Below are 26806 nucleotides of genomic sequence, written 5' to 3' on the forward strand. Positions count from 1 at the left end.
GCTAGTGAACAGTTTGCATTTTTATATGTCTGGTCTAGCATAATCTACAGCTACAGGTTTGGCCTTAAGTTTCTTGCTGGGCACCGATTACGATAGGAAGAAGGAGAAACGTCAGCAGGAAATGCAACTAGTTAACAGGCATCAGCTTCCCAAGGTCTGGTCATATATTGTCTTATATATTATAGTATTTTTCTTTAAGTAACCGTTGTTTTCTGACCTCAATGTAATTTCTTTTTTCAGAAAAAACATCTGAAAACTGGTGAGGCTCTGTCCCCACAACCCCTGCGTCTCCCCCTGCTTATTCCTGAGAGGACATCAGTGAAGGTGTGTGAGTGTGTTTACGTGTGTGCTGCTAATTGTGACACAACGGAAAGCAGGTGACTCTCCATGGTCATCCAAGTGGGACTAAAGTGCTTCTGCTAAAGCAGATCTGAGTGCAGTTGATTGTGCAGTGTTTTGTGTTCATGGCAACTGCTTTTGTTTACAAGTGCCAATGGGCTTACTAACACAGAACAAGTATAGCAGCCTAATGCAACATTTTAAACATTGAGTGGTGTTTCTGTGATCTGTGTGTTTTTGTGGCAAAAAAAAACACTTTTAACTTTTTATGTACAGTTTATACGTGTTCAGTGTGACATTATACTGTAGGAGTCAGCAGAGAACAATACAGCGCTTTAACTGAAGCTTTAGCTGAGTGATGTGACTGCCTGCTTTAAAGACATGTTTTTTTTTCTGCACAGGGGAAATTGCGAGAAGAAAGAAGGAAGGAATGCAATCACTCCCTCCAGGAACAAGCTCACATCAGAAGGTTTAAGAGGCAAAAAGCTCCTGACAGCTTTCATTCTTACCTTCAGGCTGGACAGATTCAAGCTTCAGATATTACCCTCACTAACCACACAAACATACCTCCTCCTCCAAATAAGTTCCCTACATCCAGGAGAGAAGTTGCCACTAATACAGAGACATTGGACAATGTGGAAAGCACAGAGACTGGGCATCAAGTCTCTAGGCATCAAAGGCAATGGGAGCGCTACAGGCCAAGAGATCCTTACAGCTCAGAGGGCGAGATAACCACAGACGAAGAGGAGCCGCCTATTAACAGTTTCAGGATGGGGCAGGGCAGAACCACCCCAAACCCTAAGTACAAAGAGAAGAGAAACAGGTTTGATTCTAAACTACTAGTGGAGGTTATGTATAACAATCTAGTTTATTCACAGAATTGGTTTGTCTTGTCTGTTTATTTGGTAGAGGTTTTCCAGAATTAAAGGTGGAGGAGGCTCCTGTTGTTGTTGATAAACAGAACTACAGCGATAGTACTTGGAAGTATCTTAGCTTCAGGGTAGCTGTGGTAATCTGGTCTTGCTTTGGCTTTATCCTTGATGGCAACAGTATTATAATGCAAATTGTATCCTTTGGAAAGTCTCATAAATCCTAATAATCAATTAAGTTCTTCATCTGAATGAGCCAACACACTGTAATACTATTACTGATAACGGCTCAGCTCCATTATTGCTCTTCAGCATTTCTCTTGCATGCTGTTGCCCTTCATTGTTTCCGGTCTGAGCCATTAAGCTGATCGAGTGTCAGTAAGTTGTTAACATGTGGGGCAGTGATGGAGAGAGAGAGAGCTCCAGGCAAGCTGTTGCTCATCACAATTCTTTCAGAGCATTTGAAGTGATTGAACTTACTGTCTCTGCTTTACAACCCAGAAAGCTTTGCAGGCAAATTGTGAGGAAGCATGTGATGTGAAATTGTAGCTGGGTGTGGCTCATAGGAGATGTGATTGGTTGACTGTTGTAGAGTGCCTCATTCTGTTTCTGTTCAATAGTCTCCAGCAGGCCGACCACATAAAGACAGCTGGTATCAACAAGAAAAAGACTGAGTTTGCAACTGGCCTCATAATTGGTAAAACATTTTGGAAATATAGTGGGATTATTGATGGATGCTTTTGCTAAAAAATTGTGACAACAATTGTTAATGGCAGGTGCGACAGAGGAGAAGGTGGATGCTCAGATGAGGAAAGAGCGGTATAAGCAGGACTTGTTGAAACAGATTGCTGAACAGCAGGAAAACAAGATGAAGTAAGCTTTTGTTTACTGTATTATCGCTTTCATTGGGGTTGTTTCCGCTGACACGAGATGCGCTGATTAACAGTGGTCTTTTTTCTCAGGGAGAAGAGACTGGGGGTTGCTGCCACTGGAGCCACAGACCCTGAGAAAAGGGTACAACTGCATTAAAAGAAGTATCACTACCATAGATGGGGATGGTATTATATAGGGTTTGTTGCACAACAGCAGTTTCTCTTCTGATATCTTTTAATGGATCTCTGTTTGGCTCACCTCTTCCAGCCTGACCGAATAATGCAGTTTGGGACTATAAATCATCACTATGGCAGCTTGGGACGAGAAGTTCCTTACAAGAGTGGAGTAGGTTTGGACGCCATAGGTAAGGATCCAAATTTTAGTGACGACTACCACAAGGACTTCTCTAACATGTTGGGAGAGGTGGCCACCCTAAGGTACAGCTCACAGTTTCTATACACAAATGAAATTAGAAAACTAGTATTATTATGTAGTAGATAATTAGCACCTCTGCTTTCAATTCATTTTTGATTTTTCAGAGTTGCTGGTGCTGCTCCGCCTGTTCCTCCCATTGTGCCTTACACCTACAATACTCCACATGATGCAGCTTATTACTACTATGGAGCCAAGAATCCCTTAGATTCTAATCCTCCAAACAACCAGAGTACAGTATCACATTCTTCATTTAGAAATGGTCATTTAAATACCATGTTCTTCAGCCAAAAGTTATTTAAATAAACTGTTTAAGCAGTAAATTTAATATTTTTTGTGCTTCTCTGATTAGACGGTGTGTACATGGGTGTTCAGCAGACAGGGGTTCCTTCTAAAACGCCTCCGCTTCTCAAAACCAGTGGCCATTTAGAGTTAGTACCTGTTTTTTGCATTTGCATGTTTTTGTATTTGCAGTTAGTGCCATGCTTTTCTCCTCCAGTAGAGGGCCCTCACAGCTAACTGTTCTAACTTCTGTGTCTGCTTCTATAGAGCCACTCACCAGCACAGAACAACTCACCCGGAGCTTCTTGAAGACAAGTCCAAGCAGAAGAGGGAGTCGCAGATCCACCAAGAAGCCCTGAAACAGCAGGTGTGCATTGAACAAACCCACCTGCTTTCCCTGTAATATTGTTTAAGAAGTCTCAAAGAGAAAACCTTTTTTAAACTTCTTTTTGTCTAGATCAAAGAAAGAGAGGAGCGTAAAAGAATAGAAAAAGAAGAGATAGCGCAATATGAAGCTAAGCTAGAGGTGGAGAGGATGACATACAACCCCTGGGGGAGAGGCGGAGGAGGTGCTCCCATTAAAGACCATAACGGGAACCTTATTTGTAAGTTGGCTTTTTGTTTCAGTGGACTTTAAGATGGATCACAATTTATACAGGAAGGTTCAGGTTGATGTAAGTGGTTCTGTGCCCTCAGGTAATTTGACACTAATGCACAGGGCCAATATGGCATCATACAGGAATCCTGCGCCCTCTGCTGCAGCTGAAGTTATGACTGCAGACCACGTCTCAGGTAGTGTTCTCGCTCCTTACAAGAGTGGAGCAGGTTTGGACGCCATAGGTAAGGATCCAAATTTAAGGTCCAAATACAAGAAGGAGACTGCAGAACAAGGAGCACCCTTTAGAAAGTCCCAGCTGCCAAAGAAGACAGAGTCCAGCAGGGCAGTTGCACAAGGTGTGTCCTCATTGGACGATTTTAGTGAGGACTACCACAAGGACTTCTCTAACATGTTGGGAGAGGTGGCCACCCTAAGGTACAGCTCACAGTTTCTATACACAAATGAAATTAGAAAACTAGTATTATTATGTAGTAGATAATTAGCACCTCTGCTTTCAATTCATTTTTGATTTTTCAGAGTTGCTGGTGCTGCTCCGCCTGTTCCTCCCATTGTGCCTTACACCTACAATACTCCACATGATGCAGCTTATTACTACTATGGAGCCAAGAATCCCTTAGATTCTAATCCTCCAAACAACCAGAGTACAGTATCACATTCTTCATTTAGAAATGGTCATTTAAATACCATGTTCTTCAGCTAAAAGTTATTTAAATAAACTGTTTAAGCAGTAAATTTAATATTTTTTGTGCTTCTCTGATTAGACGGTGTGTACATGGGTGTTCAGCAGACAGGGGTTCCTTCTAAAATGCCTCCGCTTCTCAAAACCAGTGGCCATTTAGAGTTAGTACCTGTTTTTTGCATTTGCATGTTTTTGTATTTGCAGTTAATGCCATGCTTTTCTCCTCCAGTAGAGGGCCCTCACAGCTAACTGTTCTAACTTCTGTGTCTGCTTCTATAGAGCCACTCACCAGCACAGAACAACTCACCCGGAGCTTCTTGAAGACAAGTCCAAGCAGAAGAGGGAGTCGCAGATCCACCAAGAAGCCCTGAAACAGCAGGTGTGCATTGAACAAACCCACCTGCTTTCCCTGTAATATTGTTTAAGAAGTCTCAAAGAGAAAACCTTTTTTAAACTTCTTTTTGTCTAGATCAAAGAAAGAGAGGAGCGTAAAAGAATAGAAAAAGAAGAGATAGCGCAATATGAAGCTAAGCTAGAGGTGGAGAGGATGACATACAACCCCTGGGGGAGAGGCGGAGGAGGTGCTCCCATTAAAGACCATAACGGGAACCTTATTAGTAAGTTGGCTTTTTGTTTCAGTGGACTTTAAGATGGATCACAATTTATACAGGAAGGTTCAGGTTGATGTAAGTGGTTCTGTGCCCTCAGGTAATTTGACACTAATGCACAGGGCCAATATGGCATCATACAGGAATCCTGCGCCCTCTGCTGCAGCTGAAGTTATGACTGCAAACCACGTCTCAGGTAGTGTTCTCGCTCCTTACAAGAGTGGAGCAGGTTTGGACGCCATAGGTAAGGATCCAAATTTAAGGTCCAAATACAAGAAGGAGACTGCAGAACAAGGAGCACCCTTTAGAAAGTCCCAGCTGCCAAAGAAGACAGAGTCCAGCAGGGCAGTTGCACAAGGTGTGTCCTCATTGGACGATTTTAGTGAGGACTACCACAAGGACTTCTCTAACATGTTGGGAGAGGTGGCCACCCTAAGGTACAGCTCACAGTTTCTATACACAAATGAAATTAGAAAACTAGTATTATTATGTAGTAGATAATTAGCACCTCTGCTTTCAATTCATTTTTGATTTTTCAGAGTTGCTGGTGCTGCTCCGCCTGTTCCTCCCATTGTGCCTTACACCTACAATACTCCACATGATGCAGCTTATTACTACTATGGAGCCAAGAATCCCTTAGATTCTAATCCTCCAAACAACCAGAGTACAGTATCACATTCTTCATTTAGAAATGGTCATTTAAATACCATGTTCTTCAGCTAAAAGTTATTTAAATAAACTGTTTAAGCAGTAAATTTAATATTTTTTGTGCTTCTCTGATTAGACGGTGTGTACATGGGTGTTCAGCAGACAGGGGTTCCTTCTAAAATGCCTCCGCTTCTCAAAACCAGTGGCCATTTAGAGTTAGTACCTGTTTTTTGCATTTGCATGTTTTTGTATTTGCAGTTAATGCCATGCTTTTCTCCTCCAGTAGAGGGCCCTCACAGCTAACTGTTCTAACTTCTGTGTCTGCTTCTATAGAGCCACTCACCAGCACAGAACAACTCACCCGGAGCTTCTTGAAGACAAGTCCAAGCAGAAGAGGGAGTCGCAGATCCACCAAGAAGCCCTGAAACAGCAGGTGTGCATTGAACAAACCCACCTGCTTTCCCTGTAATATTGTTTAAGAAGTCTCAAAGAGAAAACCTTTTTTAAACTTCTTTTTGTCTAGATCAAAGAAAGAGAGGAGCGTAAAAGAATAGAAAAAGAAGAGATAGCGCAATATGAAGCTAAGCTAGAGGTGGAGAGGATGACATACAACCCCTGGGGGAGAGGCGGAGGAGGTGCTCCCATTAAAGACCATAACGGGAACCTTATTAGTAAGTTGGCTTTTTGTTTCAGTGGACTTTAAGATGGATCACAATTTATACAGGAAGGTTCAGGTTGATGTAAGTGGTTCTGTGCCCTCAGGTAATTTGACACTAATGCACAGGGCCAATATGGCATCATACAGGAATCCTGCGCCCTCTGCTGCAGCTGAAGTTATGACTGCAAACCACGTCTCAGGTAGTGTTCTCGCTCCTTACAAGAGTGGAGCAGGTTTGGACGCCATAGGTAAGGATCCAAATTTAAGGTCCAAATACAAGAAGGAGACTGCAGAACAAGGAGCACCCTTTAGAAAGTCCCAGCTGCCAAAGAAGACAGAGTCCAGCAGGGCAGTTGCACAAGGTGTGTCCTCATTGGACGATTTTAGTGAGGACTACCACAAGGACTTCTCTAACATGTTGGGAGAGGTGGCCACCCTAAGGTACAGCTCACAGTTTCTATACACAAATGAAATTAGAAAACTAGTATTATTATGTAGTAGATAATTAGCACCTCTGCTTTCAATTCATTTTTGATTTTTCAGAGTTGCTGGTGCTGCTCCGCCTGTTCCTCCCATTGTGCCTTACACCTACAATACTCCACATGATGCAGCTTATTACTACTATGGAGCCAAGAATCCCTTAGATTCTAATCCTCCAAACAACCAGAGTACAGTATCACATTCTTCATTTAGAAATGGTCATTTAAATACCATGTTCTTCAGCTAAAAGTTATTTAAATAAACTGTTTAAGCAGTAAATTTAATATTTTTTGTGCTTCTCTGATTAGACGGTGTGTACATGGGTGTTCAGCAGACAGGGGTTCCTTCTAAAATGCCTCCGCTTCTCAAAACCAGTGGCCATTTAGAGTTAGTACCTGTTTTTTGCATTTGCATGTTTTTGTATTTGCAGTTAGTGCCATGCTTTTCTCCTCCAGTAGAGGGCCCTCACAGCTAACTGTTCTAACGTCTGTGTCTGCTTCTATAGAGCCACTCACCAGCACAGAACAACTCACCCGGAGCTTCTTGAAGACAAGTCCAAGCAGAAGAGGGAGTCGCAGATCCACCAAGAAGCCCTGAAACAGCAGGTGTGCATACAAACCCACCTGCTTTCCCTGTAATATTGTTTAAGAAGTCTCAAAGAGAAAACCCTTTTTAAACTTCTTTTTGTCTAGATCAAAGAAAGAGAGGAGCGTAAAAGAATAGAAAAAGAAGAGATAGCGCAATATGAAGCAAAGCTAGAGGTGGAAAGGATGACATACAACCCCTGGGGGAGAGGCGGAGGAGGTGCTCCCATTAAAGACCATAACGGGAACCTTATTAGTAAGTTGGCTTTTTGTTTCAGTGGACTTTAAGATGGATCACAATTTATACAGGAAGGTTCAGGTTGATGTAAGTGGTTCTGTGCCCTCAGATAATTTGACACTAATGCACAGAGCCAATATGGCATCATACAGGAATCCTGCGCCCTCTGCTGCAGCTGAAGTTATGACTGCAGACCACGTCTCAGGTAGTGTTCTTTCTGTCATAGTGTGCCAAAGCTTTGGCAAACTGCCTCCTTCCCTGTACTGTAAGCTGAGTAATATATTTTAGGACTGTACTTGCAGGTTTGAGTGATCAGCCACCTACACAGAAGCTCCACATGCAGGACAGCTACTACGAAGAACTGCAATGGCAGGTAGGTCTGTGGCCTCAGTCTGTAAAGGAAACTGAGGCCAGAGCAAGAAAAGATCATGCAAAAGATGCTGAAGTATGTATGTGTAGGTTTTATTGGCTGCACCCACCTTGGCTGACTAAAATGTTACATTTTAAACAGATAGAGGAAAAGAGGAGAATACAAGCAGAGGAGAGACAGCGTATGAAGATTGAGGAGGAGAAAGAAGAGAAAAGGCTGGCTGAGCAGATGCAGCAAATGCAGCATGAATATGAGGAGGAGCAAAGGAAACGTAACAACGTGGATGTGAGGAGTTCATTGCTCCTTCCTAACAGCTGAGAGAATGAACCATGTTTAACACATGTTTTCCTCTGCAGCATAAAAAGAAACGTTTTATGACAGAGGAAAAGACTGTGAGGCAGGAAAAAAAGCCTATGGAGGAGACTCAGAGCACCCCAGCAAGACAGGAGAACAATCCAGGTTTTGATAAAAAGGTATGTAAGATAAGATAAAACTTTATTAATCCCAAAGGAAATTTGTGAATGCCTGAAAAGACTGTTAAAAGGTCAGTAGCGTGTTTTTTTTACTCAACAACTTTGTCGTTAATTTTACAGAGAGAGCCGTCTCCTCCCATCCCAACCCACCAGAGGAGGCAGAAACATCTTGTAGCATCTCGGCCTTCCTCTGTAATGACTGCAGACCACGTCTCAGGTAGTGTTCTTTCTGTCATAGTGTGCCAAAGCTTTGGCAAACTGCCTCCTTCCCTGTACTGTAAGCTGCATAATATATTTTATGACTGTACTTGCAGGTTTGAGTGATCAGCCACCTACACAGAAGCTCCACATGCAGGACAGCTACTACGAAGAACTGGAACGGCAGGTAGGTCTGTGGCCTCAGTCTGTAAAGGAAACTGAGGCCAGAGCAAGAAAAGATCATGCAAAAGATGCTGAAGAATGTATGTGCAGGTTTTATTGGCTGCACCCAGTGGCGGTTCTACATTTAATTACTCCCCGGGCGAGATCCCCCCCCCCCCCCCCCCCCAAAAAAAAAAGCAGAGGTCATTAAATAAGGGGGAAGGCTGCAATTCGGTTTAATTCAGGTTTATTAATATAGCGCATCTTACAATCAGAAATTGTCTAAAAGGGCTTCACAGAAACCCGGAGCCTGAACCCCCTTAAGAGCAACAGTGTCAGGAAAAACTCCCTTTTAACAGGAAGAGACCTTGAATAGGACCCGACTCATAAGGCAGAACCTTCCTGCCGCCAGTCGGCCGGGGAGAGGAGGAGAAGAAGAGGGAGACAGGACAGAGAGGATGAAGGAGAGAGAGAGTGAGAAACAAACATGACAGGTTGCAAAATGGATAATATGATGATAAATGGTATAAAAAATAAATTCCCCATTTTCTATATTTTTTTTAATTAAACTAATATAAGGCATGTAAACTAGAGCACTACAACTGGACTGGATCAAACATATGTCCTTGCTTATACAAAACAAAAATATTTCACTGTACTACTAATAGGACTGCATTTTTTTACATAAATATAATTATTTGTTAGCAATGATAGTGCTTTCAGATTTCAGTAAGCAGCATAAAGGTTGTAATGTGTAACACTTTGGGCAACTAGTCATTTTGATACCTGTGTGATGGTCCAGGCTGTGGGCATCGAGTGAAGAGAGGCTGAATGGATGATAAATAATCATTCCCACTTTTTACCCTGTATTTAACTCATAAAACCAGCTGACAGTAGCAGTATTCTTACTTTAGTTTAACGTTAATCAGCCTGTCATGGATGGATGGACTTATGTTAGCAGACAGTAGCTAAATGGTTCGCAAACAGACGAGCCAGAGCAGCGCATCATGCATGGACATTATAAAAACACAGCGCGCAGCAAACCCCTCCTCTCACAGCTTCTGTATGGCAGCTTCTCAGCATCACGGGCGCCTGCAGCTGCAGGGGGCGCTAATTTGCCAATTCTTCACACAGTGATCTATGATATACATAAGAAAACCGCCGCGCAGATGATTTTTGTTTTCCAACTGCTCGTGCCGCCCCCTGTGTGATGCCGCCCCGGGAGACCGCCCGGTCTGCCCGTGCCCAAAACCGCCACTGGCTGCACCCACCTTGGCTGACTAAAATGTTACATTTTAAACAGATAGAGGAAAAGAAGAGAATACAAGCAGAGGAGAGACAGCGTATGAAGATTGAGGAGGAGAAAGCAGAGAAAAGGCTGGCTAAGCAGAGGGCTCGAATGCAGCATGAATATGAGGAGGAGCAAAGGAAACGTAACAACAAGGATGTGAGGAGTTCATTGGTCCTTCCTAACAGCTGAGAGAATGAACCATGTTTAATCCCAAAGGAAATTTGTGAATGCCTGAAAAGAAATGTTTTAAGACAGAGAAATGTTTTAAGACAGAGGATAAGATAAGATAAGATAAGATAAGATAAGATAAGATAAGATAAGATAAGATAAGATAAGATAAGATGAGATGAGATAAAACTTTATTAATCCCGAAGGAAATTCTTGAATGCCTGAAAAGACTGTTAAAAGCTCAGTAGTGTGTTTTTTTACTCAACAACTTTGTCGTTAATTTTACAGAGAGAGCCGTCTCCTCCCATCCCAACCCACCAGAGGAGGCAGACACATCTTGTAGCATCTCGGCCTTCCTCTGCTGTAAGCCAGCTCTCACCCAGGGCTGTAAGGCGATAAGATAAGATAAGATAAGATAAGATAAGATAAGATAAGATAAGATAAGATAAGATAAAACTTTATTAATCCCGAAGGAAATTCTTGAATGCCGAAAAAAAGACTGTTAAAAGCTCAGTAGTGTGTTTTTTTACTCAACAACTTTGTCGTTAATTTTACAGAGAGAGCCATCTCCTCCCATCCCAACCCACCAGAGGAGTCAGAAACATCTTGTAGCATCTCGGCCTTCCTCTGCTGTAAGCCAGCACTCACCCAGGGCTGTAAGTCGATAAGATAAGATAAAATAAGATAAGATGAGATAAGATAAGATAAGATAAGATAAGATAAGATAAGATAAGATAAGATAAAACTTTATTAATCCCGAAGGAAATTCTTGAATGCCGAAAAAAAGACTGTTAAAAGCTCAGTAGTGTGTTTTTTTACTCAACAACTTTGTCGTTAATTTTACAGAGAGAGCCGTCTCCTCCCATCCCAACCCACCAGAGGAGTCAGACACATCTTGTAGCATCTCGGCCTTCCTCTGCTGTAAGCCAGCTCTCACCCAGGGCTGTAAGTCGATAAGATAAGATAAGATAAGATAAGATAAGATAAGATAAGATAAGATAAGATAAGATAAGATAAAACTTTATTAATCCCGAAGGAAATTCTTGAATGCCTGAAAACACGGTTAAAAGCTCAGTAGTGTGTTTTTTTACTCAACAACTTTTGTCGTTAATTTTACAGAGAGAGCCGTCTCCTCCCATCCCAACCCACCAGAGGAGGCAGACACATCTTGTAGCATCTCGGCCTTCCTCTGCTGTAAGCCAGCTCTCACCCAGGGCTGTAAGTCGATAAGATAAGATAAGATAAGATAAGATAAGATAAGATAAGATAAGATAAGATAAGATAAGATAAAACTTTATTAATCCCGAAGGAAATTCTTGAATGCCTGAAAAGACTGTTAAAAGCTCAGTAGTGTGTGTTTTTACTCAACAACTTTGTCGTTAATTTTACAGAGAGAGCCGTCTCCTCCCATCCCAACCCACCAGAGGAGTCAGAAACATCTTGTAGCATCTCGGCCTTCCTCTGCTGTAAGCCAGCTCTCACCCAGGGTTGTAAGTCGATAAGATAAGATAAAATAAGATAAGATGAGATAAGATAAGATAAGATAAAACTTTATTAATCCCGAAGGAAATTCTTGAATGCCTGAAAACACGGTTAAAAGCTCAGTAGTGTGTTTTTTTACTCAACAACTTTTGTCGTTAATTTTACAGAGAGAGCCGTCTCCTCCCATCCCAACCCACCAGAGGAGGCAGACACATCTTGTAGCATCTCGGCCTTCCTCTGCTGTAAGCCAGCTCTCACCCAGGGCTGTAAGTCGATAAGATAAGATAAGATAAGATAAGATAAGATAAGATAAGATAAGATAAGATAAGATAAGATAAGATAAGATAAGATAAGATAAGATAAGATAAAACTTTATTAATCCCGAAGGAAATTCTTGAATGCCTGAAAAGACTGTTAAAAGCTCAGTAGTGTGTGTTTTTACTCAACAACTTTGTCGTTAATTTTACAGAGAGAGCCGTCTCCTCCCATCCCAACCCACCAGAGGAGTCAGAAACATCTTGTAGCATCTCGGCCTTCCTCTGCTGTAAGCCAGCTCTCACCCAGGGTTGTAAGTCGATAAGATAAGATAAAATAAGATAAGATGAGATAAGATAAGATAAGATAAGATAAGATAAGATAAGATAAGATAAGATAAGATAAAACTTTATTAATCCCGAAGGAAATTCTTGAATGCCGAAAAAAAGACTGTTAAAAGCTCAGTAGTGTGTTTTTTTACTCAACAACTTTGTCGTTAATTTTACAGAGAGAGCCGTCTCCTCCCATCCCAACCCACCAGGGGAGGCAGACACATCTTGTAGCATCTCGGCCTTCCTCTGCTGTAAGCCAGCTCTCACCCAGGGCTGTAAGTCGATAAGATAAAATAAGATAAGATAAGATAAGATAAAACTTTATTAATCCCGAAGGAAATTCTTGAATGCCTGAAAAGACTGTTAAAAGCTCAGTAGTGTGTGTTTTTACTCAACAACTTTGTCGTTAATTTTACAGAGAGAGCTGTCTCCTCCCATCCCAACCCACCAGAGGAGTCAGAAACATCTTGTAGCATCTCGGCCTTCCTCTGCTGTAAGCCAGCTCTCACCCAGGGCTGTAAGTCGATAAGATAAGATAAGATAAGATAAGATAAGATGAGATAAGATAAGATAAGATAAGATAAGATAAGATAAGATAAGATAAGATAAAACTTTATTAATCCCGAAGGAAATTCTTGAATGCCGAAAAAAAGACTGTTAAAAGCTCAGTAGTGTGTTTTTTTACTCAACAACTTTGTCGTTAATTTTACAGAGAGAGCCGTCTCCTCCCATCCCAACCCACCAGAGGAGGCAGACACATCTTGTAGCATCTCGGCCTTCCTCTGCTGTAAGCCAGCTCTCACCCAGGGCTGTAAGTCGATAAGATAAGATAAGATAAGATAAGATAAGATAAGATAAGATAAAACTTTATTAATCCCGAAGGAAATTCTTGAATGCCTGAAAACACGGTTAAAAGCTCAGTAGTGTGTTTTTTTACTCAACAACTTTTGTCGTTAATTTTACAGAGAGAGCCGTCTCCTCCCATCCCAACCCACCAGAGGAGGCAGACACATCTTGTAGCATCTCGGCCTTCCTCTGCTGTAAGCCAGCTCTCACCCAGGGCTGTAAGTCGATAAGATAAGATAAGATAAGATAAGATAAGATAAGATAAGACTTTATTAATCCCGAAGGAAATTCTTGAATGCCTGAAAAGACTGTTAAAAGCTCAGTAGTGTGTGTTTTTACTCAACAACTTTGTCGTTAATTTTACAGAGAGAGCCGTCTCCTCCCATCCCAACCCACCAGAGGAGTCAGAAACATCTTGTAGCATCTCGGCCTTCCTCTGCTGTAAGCCAGCTCTCACCCAGGGCTGTAAGTCGATAAGATAAGATAAGATAAGATAAGATAAGATAAGATAAGATAAGATAAGATAAGATAAGATAAGATAAGATAAGATAAGATAAAACTTTATTAATCCCGAAGGAAATTCTTGAATGCCTGAAAAGACTGTTAAAAGCTCAGTAGTGTGTGTTTTTACTCAACAACTTTGTCGTTAATTTTACAGAGAGAGCCGTCTCCTCCCATCCCAACCCACCAGAGGAGTCAGAAACATCTTGTAGCATCTCGGCCTTCCTCTGCTGTAAGCCAGCTCTCACCCAGGGCTGTAAGTCGATAAGATAAGATAAAATAAGATAAGATAAGATAAGATAAGATAAGATAAGATAAGATAAGATAAGATAAGATAAGATAAGATAAAACTTTATTAATCCCGAAGGAAATTCTTGAATGCCGAAAAAAAGACTGTTAAAAGCTCAGTAGTGTGTTTTTTTACTCAACAACTTTGTCGTTAATTTTACAGAGAGAGCCGTCTCCTCCCATCCCAACCCACCAGAGGAGGCAGACACATCTTGTAGCATCTCGGCCTTCCTCTGCTGTAAGCCAGCTCTCACCCAGGGCTGTAAGTCGATAAGATAAAATAAGATAAGATAAGATAAGATAAGATAAGATAAGATAAGATAAGATAAGATAAGATAAGATAAGATAAGATAAGATAAAACTTTATTAATCCCGAAGGAAATTCTTGAATGCCTGAAAAGACTGTTAAAAGCTCAGTAGTGTGTGTTTTTACTCAACAACTTTGTCGTTAATTTTACAGAGAGAGCCGTCTCCTCCCATCCCAACCCACCAGAGGAGTCAGAAACATCTTGTAGCATCTTGGCCTTCCTCTGCTGTAAGCCAGCTCTCACCCAGGGCTGTAAGTCGATAAGATAAGATGAGATAAGATAAGATAAGATAAGATAAGATAAGATAAGATAAGATAAGATAAGATAAGATAAGATAAGATAAGATAAGATAAAACTTTATTAATCCCGAAGGAAATTCTTGAATGCCGAAAAAAAGACTGTTAAAAAGTCAGTAGTGTGTTTTTTTACTCAACAACTTTGTCGTTAATTTTACAGAGAGAGCCGTCTCCTCCCATCCCAACCCACCAGAGGAGGCAGACACATCTTGTAGCATCTCGGCCTTCCTCTGCTGTAAACCAGCTCTCACCCAGGGCTGTAAGTCGATAAGATAAGATAAGATAAGATAAGATAAGATAAGATAAGATAAGATAAGATAAGATAAGATAAGATAAGATAAGATAAGATAAAACTTTATTAATCCCGAAGGAAATTCTTGAATGCTGAAAAAAAGACTGTTAAAAGCTCAGTAGTGTGTTTTTTTACTCAACAACTTTGTCGTTAATTTTACAGAGAGAGCCATCTCCTCCCATCCCAACCCACCAGAGGAGTCAGAAACATCTTGTAGCATCTCGGCCTTCCTCTGCTGTAAGCCAGCACTCACCCAGGGCTGTAAGTCGATAAGATAAGATAAGATAAGATAAGATAAGATAAGATAAGATAAGATAAGATAAGATAAGATAAGATAAGATAAAACTTTATTAATCCCGAAGGAAATTCTTGAATGCCTGAAAAGACTGTTAAAAGCTCAGTAGTGTGTGTTTTTACTCAACAACTTTGTCGTTAATTTTACAGAGAGAGCCGTCTCCTCCCATCCCAACCCACCAGAGGAGTCAGAAACATCTTGTAGCATCTCGGCCTTCCTCTGCTGTAAGCCAGCTCTCACCCAGGGCTGTAAGTCGATAAGATAAGATAAAATAAGATAAGATAAGATAAGATAAGATAAGATAAGATAAGATAAGATAAGATAAGATAAGATAAGATAAGATAAAACTTTATTAATCCCGAAGGAAATTCTTGAATGCCGAAAAAAAGACTGTTAAAAGCTCAGTAGTGTGTTTTTTTACTCAACAACTTTGTCGTTAATTTTACAGAGAGAGCCGTCTCCTCCCATCCCAACCCACCAGAGGAGGCAGACACATCTTGTAGCATCTCGGCCTTCCTCTGCTGTAAGCCAGCTCTCACCCAGGGCTGTAAGTCGATAAGATAAAATAAGATAAGATAAGATAAGATAAGATAAGATAAGATAAGATAAGATAAGATAAGATAAGATAAGATAAGATAAGATAAAACTTTATTAATCCCGAAGGAAATTCTTGAATGCCTGAAAAGACTGTTAAAAGCTCAGTAGTGTGTGTTTTTACTCAACAACTTTGTCGTTAATTTTACAGAGAGAGCCGTCTCCTCCCATCCCAACCCACCAGAGGAGTCAGAAACATCTTGTAGCATCTTGGCCTTCCTCTGCTGTAAGCCAGCTCTCACCCAGGGCTGTAAGTCGATAAGATAAGATGAGATAAGATAAGATAAGATAAGATAAGATAAGATAAGATAAGATAAGATAAGATAAGATAAGATAAGATAAGATAAAACTTTATTAATCCCGAAGGAAATTCTTGAATGCCGAAAAAAAGACTGTTAAAAAGTCAGTAGTGTGTTTTTTTACTCAACAACTTTGTCGTTAATTTTACAGAGAGAGCCGTCTCCTCCCATCCCAACCCACCAGAGGAGGCAGACACATCTTGTAGCATCTCGGCCTTCCTCTGCTGTAAACCAGCTCTCACCCAGGGCTGTAAGTCGATAAGATAAGATAAGATAAGATAAGATAAGATAAGATAAGATAAGATAAGATAAGATAAGATAAGATAAGATAAGATAAAACTTTATTAATCCCGAAGGAAATTCTTGAATGCTGAAAAAAAGACTGTTAAAAGCTCAGTAGTGTGTTTTTTTACTCAACAACTTTGTCGTTAATTTTACAGAGAGAGCCGTCTCCTCCCATCCCAACCCACCAGAGGAGGCAGACACATCTTGTAGCATCTCGGCCTTCCTCTGCTGTAAGCCAGCTCTCACCCAGGGCTGTAAGTCGATGAGATTAGATGAGATGAGATGAGATAAGCTCTCATCCAGGGCTTTAAGTCGATTATTAATGGGTGTAAATATTTACACAATTTTTTAATAAATCTAAAATAATAAAATGAAAATGCTTTTTTTCTCAGGAGCGCTCTGTGTCAGCACCACAACACCAATCACCACCAGACGCTGTACAACTACTCCTGCCACACAGTACGATGGCCCTGACTGATATTTATGTAAAAAATGGAATATCAGGTTGTAAATTAACACTTTTACTGCTTTGTTACTGTCTTTTTTGCTTCAGATGTTCAAGAGAAATTGATCACACAGCTGTCAAACCTGCGCAGGTATCTGAGGAAAGAGCAAGATAAACTAAATGGTCAGCTGGATCAGACAGCTACACTAGATTTTAACTACGCTCCACCCCACAGGTATTGCAGTCAGATAATGATGAACAGCAGGATGAATGTGTAGGTTTAAAACCAAGCTATAACACCCTCCTGCAGCCATGTGAAGTGACATGTTTGTTCTCACATAGAAGTCGGCCCAGAGTGGATGCTTTTCCCTCTGAGGAGTCCTCAGCACAGAGCCCTTCCTCAGCTGCTGCACATGCTAACAAGGAAAACATCAGGGAGTTCAACCAGCACCAGAGGAGGCAGACACATCTTGTAGCATCTCGGCCTTCCTCTGCTGTAAGCCAGCTCTCACCCAGGGCTGTAAGTCGATGAGATTAGATGAGATGAGATGAGATAAGCTCTCATCCAGGGCTTTAACCCTCATGTGTTGTTCGGGACATTTTTGTCCTCTGAGAGAAATTTTTCTGTTTATTTTGGCCATAACTTTGTCAATATGTGGACAAATTGAATCATTTTTCCTCAATAAGCTTAATTTTACATAAATTTTGTTAATATGATTTTAAAATTTTTCATAGGTCAACGGTACACTGTGGGCAAATTTTACCCCCTAATGTGTTGTTCGGGGACAAAAACGTCCCCTAACTTTAACGGTTTTAAAAATATATTAGATAAATATTTTTTTGAAATTTTTTTGCATAGACCTTTTAATTAACTTCAGTTCTAATCAACAGTAGTGAAAAAATCATTTTCCCCCAGGATTTTAACCCTTTAATCACCAATTTTATAAGGGGTGGTGCTGAAAATTGAAAAAAAAAAAACACAAAATGGCTCATTTTTAATAGAAAAGGTGAATGTGGACAGGATTCTTTTTAACCTTTATTGTAGTCTTGGTCATGTCAAACATCAGTAAAAAAATTGACTTTATTGCATTATTAGTTTTTGCACAGCACTGGATTTTCTTTTTTTCTCCCATTTTGTCCCATAGACTTACATTATAAACACACTTTTTTTGACTGCACAGCCATGGCACTAAATAATCATGCATTCTTGATTGTTGGTGGTTTACCCTGTTGGTAGGAGGTAACATTTGTGATTTTTACAGTTAACAACTTAATTACCATATTAACCCTTTACCTGCAGGCCTGTGCTCATGTAGTGTAGTTTCTGGCTTGTATATGGAGTTATAGGGAGTATTTTAGCACATAATTGTGTATCTACACACTGTGTGTGTATGTTAGAGAGGAAGAGAGCCATTTGCACACTGTCAGGGAAGGAAAGTCAGGAAAATAAAGTTACTAAGTAAGTGAAGTGTACCTAATTCAGACGTACAACGGCGATGCATAAGCATGTAAAATGAAAACATCCAGGAGTTCTGGCGTCTGAAGTTGTGGATGGGTAAAATAGCTGTTTTTTTTTTTTTTTTAGCTTTCGGAAAACACGTCCTCCAGTAGAGTGACTTTACTTTTAGGTTAGTGTCTCAGTTGAGATCACTGAATTATTCTAAGTGAAGTCTAAGTGCCCCTTTTCCATGGTGTGTTGCGCTCCACACGACCATACGTACATGTGCATGTTACTAAATAGACACCATAGATAGATAACTTGATAACATAATAAATAATCATTGACTAACCAAATCTAATCTACAGTTTAGTCCCCTACTAAAATTAGTATTAAAAGTAGTTTAGTAAAGTAAAGTAAAGTAAATTTGTTGCAGCCCTAAAAGTAAGTGCCGGGCCCTTTGATGCTGAGAGGTTCAGACTAAACAAAACAAAAACACTAGTGGACTTGCATGCATCCTCCTGGTCATTTAATGGTGACAAGAGCAGCAAGCAGCATGAAGAGAGGATTCACCTGTGCATGAGTGAAGGATTCACTTGTGAACGAATGAAGGATTCGCTTGTGAACAAGTGACGGATCTACTTGTGCAGCCTTCACAGCTTCACAGCCTGGCCCTTCATAGAGCCAGGCTGCACAATCATTTCCAGAGATTGTGCACAAGTGAATCCTCTCTTCATGTTGCTTTCTGCTCTTCTCACCATCAAATGACCACAAGGTCACATGTAAGACCACTTGCCTTTTTGTTTTGTTTAGTCTGCACCTGTAGACATCAAAGGGCCACACGTGCATAGCAACACTTTCTTTGTTTTTGTTTACTATGAAGACTCTGTGGTTGTGTGTACTCACAGACAACAAGATCAGTGTGCAAATGGCTCTCTTCCTCTCTAACATACACACACAGTGTGTAGACACACACTTATGTGCTAAAATACTCCCTATAACTCCATATACAAGCCAGAAACTACACTACATGAGCACAGGCCTGCAGGTAAAGGGTTAATATGGTAATTAAGTTGTTAACTGTAAAAATCACAAATTTTACCTCCTACCAACAGGGTAAACCACCAACAATCAAGAATGCATGATTATGTAGTGCCATGGCTGTGCAGTCAAAAAAGTGTGTTTATAATGTAAGTCTATGGGACAAAATGGGAGAAAAAAAGAAAATCCAGTGCTGTGCAAAAACTAATAATGCAATAAAGTCAATTTTTTTACTGATGTTTGACATGACCAAGACTGTAATAAAGGTTCAAAAGAATCCAGTCCACATTCACCTTTTCTATTAAAAATGAGCCATTTTGTGTTTTTTTTTTTTCAATCTTCAGCACCACCCCTTATAAAATTGGTGATTAAAGGGTTAAAATCCTGGGGGAAAATGATTTTTTCACTACTGTTGATTAGAACTGAAGTTAATGAAAAGGTCTATGCAAAAAAAATTCAAAAATATATTTATCTAATATATTTTTAAAACCGTTAAAGTTAGGGGACGTTTTTGTCCCCGAACAACACATTAGGGAGAAAAAAAGAAAATCCAGTGCTGTGCAAAAACTAATAATGCAATCAAGTCAATTTTTTTACTGATGTTTGACATGACCAAGACTGTAATAAAGGTTCAAAAGAATCCAGTCCACATTCACCTTTTCTATTAAAAATGAGCCATTTTGTGTGTTTTTTTTTCAATCTTCAGCACCACCCCTTATAAAATTGGTGATTAAAGGGTTAAAATCCTGGGGGAAAATGATTTTTTCACTACTGTTGATTAGAACTGAAGTTAATTAAAAGGTCTATGCAAAAAAATTCCAAAAAAATATTTATCTAATATATTTTTAAAACCGTTAAAGTTAGGGGACGTTTTTGTCCCCGAACAACACATTAGGGTAGTGTTTGCGAACAATGCATGAGGGTTAAGTCGATTATTAATGGGTGTAAATATTTACACAATTTTTTAATAAATCTAAAATAATAAAATGAAAATGCTTTTTTTCTCAGGAGCGCTCTGTGTCAGCACCACAACACCAATCACCACCAGACGCTGTACAACTACTCCTGCCACACAGTACGATGGCCCTGACTGATATTTATGTAAAAAATGGAATATCAGGTTGTAAATTAACACTTTTACTGCTTTGTTACTGTCTTTTTTGCTTCAGATGTTCAAGAGAAATTGATCACACAGCTGTCAAACCTGCGCAGGTATCTGAGGAAAGAGCAAGATAGACTAAATGGTCAGCTGGATCAGACAGCTACACTAGATTTTAACTACGCTCCACCCCACAGGTATTGCAGTCAGATAATGATGAACAGCAGGATGAATGTGTAGGTTTAAAACCAAGCTATAACACCCTCCTGCAGCCATGTGAAGTGACATGTTTGTTCTCACATAGAAGTCGGCCCAGAGTGGATGCTTTTCCCTCTGAGGAGTCCTCAGCACAGAGCCCTTCCTCAGCTGCTGCACATGCTAACAAGGAAAACATCAGGGAGTTCAACCAGCTTAAATACAGAGGTAATACATAATGTATATCCTGCGTTTCAGGAGGGTATTTTCTGCTGTCACCCATAATGTAAGCTGCAGTAAGACTTTTCAGTGGTTTTGCTTGGTCTCATTTCCATTAGTGTTGACCAGAACATCCTTATTACTTACTTTGTTTGTGCACTCAAAGCCATCAGATTTTGAAGAAACCATTCCCACTCATGATTGCCTCTGTCACAGTGTTGATGCAAGGATAAGTGATCCAAAAACCAGCCAGAACCTTATCAGTCCTCTGACTCAGTAACCATGCTGAAACTTTAATCTCACGAGGTCATGGGAGGCGTCCATCAGTGACAGGCAGTGTAAACAGTGAATATAATGAAAGCGACACCAAGGAAATGGCTTTGGATGGGTTCCCAGACGGAGTTAATGCAGAGGTCTAGAAGACAGTCAGAGCTGCAGCCTGTAAAACCAACTGAAAAGGAAGAATGTGGTGAACTAACCAAGGCACTCGCCAAAATGTCCACATACAAATAATGGATTTAAGCCAGGCTGACTCACTGGAGGAGCATGTAAATTATCCCTTGTTCAGCTTTGCTTACACATCCTGATTTTGGGTCTTTATTCATTCCTTATTGAATAAAGCCACTTAATTGCTACCATAGAGCAGACACCTGATGGGAAACATCCTGTGTTTATTTGTCAGACACCACATCTCGTGAGGAGGTCAGAGCCATGTTCCCTGACCCTCCCACTGATGGACAAAGTCTGGACATCCAGCAACAGGCACTTCTACATGAACAACAGCGCAAAATCAGGCTCCTCAACAGACAGAAGCAGCACGGTCAGTGATAAGTGAGACAGATGTTTTGTTTAAACCTTAATCACAGCTGTGGAAATGATGCTGCCTTATCAAAAAATGAGTGAGCATTCCCCAAAGAAATGTGTGATGGATAAGCTGCTGCTCTGTACTCTCCAGAAGCACTCTGTGGTGATGAAGTGGATGTCTCATCTTGGCGCTCTACCCCGGGGAGGTGTGTCTCCGTGGAGACCGTTGCCACAGAGCCCTGGCTGCGGCCTGGAACGTCAAGCTGCAGAGAGACGCCAAACGGCAAGGTGGACGTGCCGCTCTGGTTGATGCAATAATGGTCAATAACAATTTAGTTTTGTTATGTTTTTGTACATAACAAACAGTTATGTACTAGTAACCGGAAGGTTGGTTGTTCGATCCAAACTCCTCCCTAGTCACTGCCATGTGTTCTTGCTAGTCATTGTATGACACTGCTTGTCCCTCTGGGATTAATACAGTGTCTTAAATAAATAAAAATAAATTAAATAATGTTATGTTAATGTTATGTTATAGTAATGTTGTCTTGGATGATCATTATACTAAAAGATAAGCACCATAGCATTTGAAATCAACCAAGTTCAAAAACTTTATTGACCTAGAACCTGATTAGAATGCCAGATGATGTATTGTACAGAAAGTTGTACATAGTCTTTTGCAACATAGAAAACTTTACATTGCTGTATCATATACATTTTGTTTTCTACATCCATGAGCAGGAATGCATCCCATTCATACTTAAAGCACAGCTAACATTTGCCATTTTTTCTATACATACAACTTCCCCCAAACCAAAGAAAGAAAAAAAAAAACATTAAATATATTATTAACTTTTGATTTTGTACACCAGAGTGAAAACTAAACTCACATGAAAACAGACTAGTGACTCAAAAGCAGCTAGCATCACTTTGCTCTCTTCTCTTCCAGTTATTATCTGACTCCTTTTTAAAAACATAGGAACATATAAAATGGAATAATTTAACCCTTCGCTTTCCACGGTGCTGTTTAATTACAAATCGTACTGTGTAGGACAATCTGCAGGAAATAAATTATCACAAAAGTAAAATCTCCAGTGCATTCAAAAAAAGAGATCAAGTGCAGCAAATCCAGAGGAAGAAAAAAATAAACAAAATAAATGAAATCTAGTGTTATAAGATTATATTACATAGCGGCAGATCTGTACAACTACTTTCTTCCAAGAGGTTATCAATACTAATGTTAGCCATCTGCGGTGCAGACAGAAAAATCATTACTGAATATGTCTTTTTGCATGTTTGCTGAAACCATTCATTCTTTAATTTTTAAATATACAGTAAGAAGCACACATTTTTGAAATATATTCCTTCTGATCAGATCAGAGATATGGGTGACTGTCAGTTGATTTTCAGTAGTTTTATCCAGTGGAGTCTCTGCTACACCTGGTACAAGACATGACTGTTTTTATCGTGATAGCAAGTGCTCCATCTGGGCTGTCTGTGTGTGAGTGTGTGTGGTGATAGGGTGGTAACAGAGGGCTGATACTGATGATCAGCTGGTTAAGTCGAGTGTTCAGCACGAAAACACGCAAAGCGGCTTCACTGGAGTCTTGCAGCATCACTGGGCCTCCTCTCCAGCCTCCTCCCCCACTTCTGTGTCTGTCTCAGGCTCAGCGTGTGCAGGCTGAGGGTCTGGTTCAGGCTCAGGCAGCTGTGCGATGTGAAACACAAGGCCGATACGCAGGTAGAACTTTCTCAGTACCGCCCGGAGCTCGGGGATCAGGTCGAACTGCATGATTTCACACAGGAGGGGGTAGTACCTGGATGCATGGGCCTTGAACTGCAAGTGGTGAAAGTGGGAAAGAATGTATGCAAGACCAAATAAGACAAAAAAAAATGAATTGCAATAATTTCTGTATCACATGCTTTGGAAACTGGCTTCAGTCAGACCACAGACGGGTTTCCAGTCCTTACCCTTTCATCGCTGATCTTTAGCACCTTAGTGAGGAAGAGCAGCAGCAGGTTGGTCCAGGCCTCTCTGTGGCTTTCTGACGTCAGAGCCAAGAAGTACGCTACAGCCTCACTGCACACACTACACAAACATTTCAGAAACATAAATTAACTCACCAGGAAAAGATTAAACTGCAAAAAATGGCTGTGATGAAGATGATGTCTTTCTGAGACCTAATCCCCTTCCAAAATCACTTGCACAACTATGTACTTTGTGTGGATCTAAGAATAAGTGTGCGACTGCTTAAAAAGACTGCAGGCATACACTGCAGCAGCTCAGTGAATTAGAATTTCTGACCTCCACCTGCATCCAGTCTCATCCTCTCTCTAATAATGAATGCAAGTTGGAGATCCAGGCAATGATTTTGCTTTAACTTGATGTCATCATCAATAAGAAGAGGAGGTGGGGGGAGAAAGAGGGTATCAGTACCCAACACAACACAGTGATGACAGCAGTGCTGACTGAACTGTCAGCGTGCTGATTCCTTTGGATTCATACAGCACACAGCATCCTGCAGAGCCGAGCCCACGCTGTGCCTTTTGAATAAATCACTGACTAGTTACTGACTTTAAACAACCTTCTCTTACAGAGGCTGTGCCTCTCTTTAACAGTCATTAGAGGGGTTAGAACGAGCACAGTAACAGCAGAAAACTACACCCCGAGGCCACACTCTGCTTCGCTTCCTGAGTGGGAGCCATTCTCAGGTCCACAGTGACTGGCTCGGAAGCTGCCGCACATGCATCAGTAATGCTGCTCCCACAAGTGATAGTGTGTGTGCAGAGTGTGTTGTTTACTTGAGCAGTCGTCTCTGGACCTCCTCCCAGGCGTCCTGGCGACTCTCGTCTGTGTACATGCGAAACAGGATGCGCAGCCCACATGCCAGACTGCTGGTCTCCTGCTTCAACAAGTTAGGCTTCGACTTCCCTTTGAAGCCTTGGAAACACACATAAAACAGCAAGTTAACACCATCCTGCACTAAGATATCAGAGACACAACCTCCAAAATGGCTTTGTCTCCTACCTGCTTTCCACAGCAGGGTCCTCTGCTCGTTGTTAGAGTTGAAAGCCTTGGCGAATCGGTGCGACTCCAGCAGGCAGTCCAGCAGCTTAAAAAGCTGCTCGGAGGTCAGATAGCGGTACATGCCCTGATCCTGGGTCTCCACTGGGACATCAGCTGCACACACAGCGTCTCGCTTCAAAAAGACAAACGGCAGATTATTACAGACTTAAATCTCATCACACAAAGAGGATTGTCACTGAACTTCGGCTGTTTGTACCTGTGCAGCAGCAAAGTTCTCTGCATCTTCCTTCTTACTGGTGGCAGGAAAAAACACAATGTTATCGATGGTTTGGATCAGCTCCAGCTGCACCACGCACTTTATCAGCAACGCTGCAAATAGACGCTGCTCCTGGACTTCTGCGGAACATGCAGGGAATCAGTCAGAAACAAGCGCGCACACAGATAAAAACAGGAGCGGTCGGTCTTTGGGTTCGGTGACAGACTTACTTGTTGGGGTTCTGCTCCTGGAGGCGTCCTCACACACGCCCGAGCCTGAGCTGTACTGACTCTGCCGACGGTTCTCCGTGGTGACCCTGTCAGCACTGCTGATGGAGTGCTGGTCGTCAGAGCGGGACTGAATATCCACTGACTTCTGGGAGATGGAGTCCTGGGAGCAAAGCAGGCAAAGTTACCTATGTACTGAATGCACAAATTACACAAGTGCATTAAAAACACTTCCTTTTAAAAGCAGTACAAACTCACCAGCTGTTTGTCAGACAGACTCTGTGATGTCAAATGTTCTCCCTCTGATCCTGCTGGTCTCCATGTTAGCAGCCTTAGAAACAAGAGACACATTTATTCAATATACATTAATACAGCATTCATGCAAGCTAAATAAGTTTCCCTCCACATGCTTATAAATATATCTGCATTATGTTAAAATAGAGATAATAATGATAAATTATTGAACTGGAACTGCCAGGCTTTTATCTAGCGGTCCATACAGAGGAGACAGTTTGTGTGCAGAGCAGCAGCTTACGCATGTGGGATGGTGGTCTTGAAGATGTCCAGCATGCAGTTACATGTCTTGTCCCAGGTCTCTGGAGAAAACTTCTCTCCATTCAGGATGACCACATTCTCTAGACAGTTAGTGCCTGAACGGGCAAGCTGCTCATTATCTGCAGAAATAACAAGAAGAGGGCGAGGAGGAGGAGGAGAAGGGAGAGGCAAGGGAAGTGAAGAGTGTCAAAAACAGAAAATGCATGTCTTCTATAAACAGCCACAACCCGGGCAGTTTTGGACCCGACACTAACGCCACACTGACAGAACTCACCTTGCTGCACACACCAGTACAGCTGAGCTAGGATGTCGTCCAACAGGACGCTGCTGAGAGACTCAAAGTACTGGGTGAAGACATCACAGATGGCATAAAGTGCATGGTTGCAGGTGGTGGTCATCCACTCTGCTTTCTGAAGGAGCGAAAGACAAAAACTCAGTGAGAATATTTCAACATTCATATTGGAAGATTACAAACTGTTGTTGACAGGTTAGGATGTAAAAACAGCTGTTGTAGAGGATGGAAGGCTTGTCATGTGTATTTATATACCTCAGTCTGCTGCTCGGGCAGCTTCATGTTGTCAAAGATCCTGAAGACGATTCTGAACAGGTCCTGCCACCAGTGTTTTTCGAAGGTGTGCCCATAAGTCTTCATCACCTCAAACATCACTGTCAGCCCCCTGGGAAATGAGCACATATATACACCTGTCAGTCTGGATGCTGTAGCTGACTTGTTTTTTTTTTATTTCACTGTCTGTGTAAAGTCATACATAAGCGTGGCTTTGTACCTTTAATTTGCTGAACTGTGTAGGTTTTGTGTCTCATGCTTGCATTAGTATACAGGCTGAAAAGGCAGCACCCTCTTTCACAAATCAGTGTGACCAGCAGCTTATTTGCATTTAAAGCAAAACACACTAGCCTATTAAAAAACAGGGCTAAAAGCAGGGATACACAGGCATGATGACTTGTTTAAAAACGACAAATATCTAAGTGAATCGAGGAGCAGAAAAACTTCTGTTACATTAACTGTGTATTTATGAAAAGACTGTTAATGATGCCTATTCTCTAAGCCCAGGCCAAAAGGTGAACTCCGCCTACCTGGTCCTGACATCCAATTTACACCTGTTGATGATGCAGGAGAGTTCGAAGAGTATAGGGAACCACCCCCGCACCCACACGCGGTCTTCAGGCGCTACATTCATGTCATCGCTGGTGTAGTCTTTGAAGGCCTGCCGGAGACATAAGAGCCACAATCAGCACCACAATGGAGAGAATCCTCCCGCCCACACAATTCTATACATACTGTGTGAGCCCATTATGTGCAATGATACTCTCTGGCTATAATGTCAAGGTTGAGAAAGTGATTGTGGTTTCTTTGATGCACTGGACATTATGCCTGAAGGTGTAGAGTATCTAATCTGATGCATTAAGTCAATAATTTGCCCTCTTATTTAATCAGGA

General features: G+C 41.2%; 2 protein-coding genes across 3 annotated transcripts in view; one reads left to right on the forward strand and one right to left on the reverse strand.

The window, feature by feature from the left end:
- The first annotated feature begins 387 nt into the window (after positions 1–387).
- On the forward strand, positions 388–21607 carry cspp1a (centrosome and spindle pole associated protein 1a). Its single transcript, XM_028433538.1, has 60 exons — positions 388–399; positions 855–1205; positions 1758–1905; positions 1985–2081; positions 2171–2222; positions 2349–2518; positions 2621–2745; positions 2866–2944; positions 3063–3162; positions 3253–3400; positions 3492–3828; positions 3931–4055; positions 4176–4254; positions 4373–4472; positions 4563–4710; positions 4802–5138; positions 5241–5365; positions 5486–5564; positions 5683–5782; positions 5873–6020; positions 6112–6448; positions 6551–6675; positions 6796–6874; positions 6993–7092; positions 7180–7327; positions 7419–7514; positions 7612–7682; positions 7821–7964; positions 8036–8152; positions 8273–8369; positions 8467–8537; positions 9816–9959; positions 10260–10358; positions 10818–10916; positions 11091–11189; positions 11363–11461; positions 11621–11719; positions 11923–12021; positions 12217–12315; positions 12459–12557; positions 12753–12851; positions 13006–13104; positions 13253–13351; positions 13545–13643; positions 13839–13937; positions 14136–14234; positions 14440–14538; positions 15016–15114; positions 15315–15413; positions 15612–15710; positions 15911–16009; positions 16200–16298; positions 16437–16503; positions 16598–16724; positions 16832–17009; positions 19977–20043; positions 20138–20264; positions 20372–20490; positions 21164–21301; positions 21437–21607. The coding sequence occupies exons 1-60, from the start codon at positions 388–390 to the stop codon at positions 21601–21603; spliced, it is 7359 nt and encodes a 2452-aa protein (XP_028289339.1). The 3' UTR covers positions 21604–21607.
- Positions 21608–21880: 273 nt separating this feature from the next.
- arfgef1 (ADP-ribosylation factor guanine nucleotide-exchange factor 1 (brefeldin A-inhibited)) overlaps positions 21881–26806 on the reverse strand; it is a 37847-nt gene continuing 32921 nt past the window's right edge. Inside the window, exons 30-40 of one of the 2 annotated variants that reach the window (XM_028432677.1) lie at positions 26444–26574; positions 25896–26025; positions 25623–25758; positions 25329–25467; positions 25052–25124; positions 24797–24956; positions 24567–24706; positions 24311–24482; positions 24085–24223; positions 23254–23371; positions 21881–23119 (exon numbers count right to left, since the gene is read on the reverse strand). In XM_028432677.1, coding sequence (XP_028288478.1) covers positions 22898–23119; positions 23254–23371; positions 24085–24223; positions 24311–24482; positions 24567–24706; positions 24797–24956; positions 25052–25124; positions 25329–25467; positions 25623–25758; positions 25896–26025; positions 26444–26574 — 1560 coding nt within the window. In that variant the 3' untranslated portion in view covers positions 21881–22897. The remainder of the gene's footprint in view (positions 23120–23253; positions 23372–24084; positions 24224–24310; positions 24483–24566; positions 24707–24796; positions 24957–25051; positions 25125–25328; positions 25468–25622; positions 25759–25895; positions 26026–26443; positions 26575–26806) is intronic. The other variant, XM_028432678.1, reaches the window with a different exon arrangement.

This window comes from Parambassis ranga, chromosome 20, assembly GCF_900634625.1.
Source record: "Parambassis ranga chromosome 20, fParRan2.1, whole genome shotgun sequence".
Classification (NCBI taxonomy): Eukaryota; Metazoa; Chordata; class Actinopteri; family Ambassidae; genus Parambassis; species Parambassis ranga.

Coding starts and splice junctions, on each gene's coding strand:
- cspp1a (XM_028433538.1), top strand. Junction 6,875..6,992: donor AAAACCAGTGGCCATTTAGA/GTTAGTACCTGT, acceptor CTGCTTCTATAG/AGCCACTCACCAGCACAGAA. Junction 12,852..13,005: donor GCCAGCTCTCACCCAGGGCT/GTAAGTCGATAA, acceptor TTAATTTTACAG/AGAGAGCCGTCTCCTCCCAT.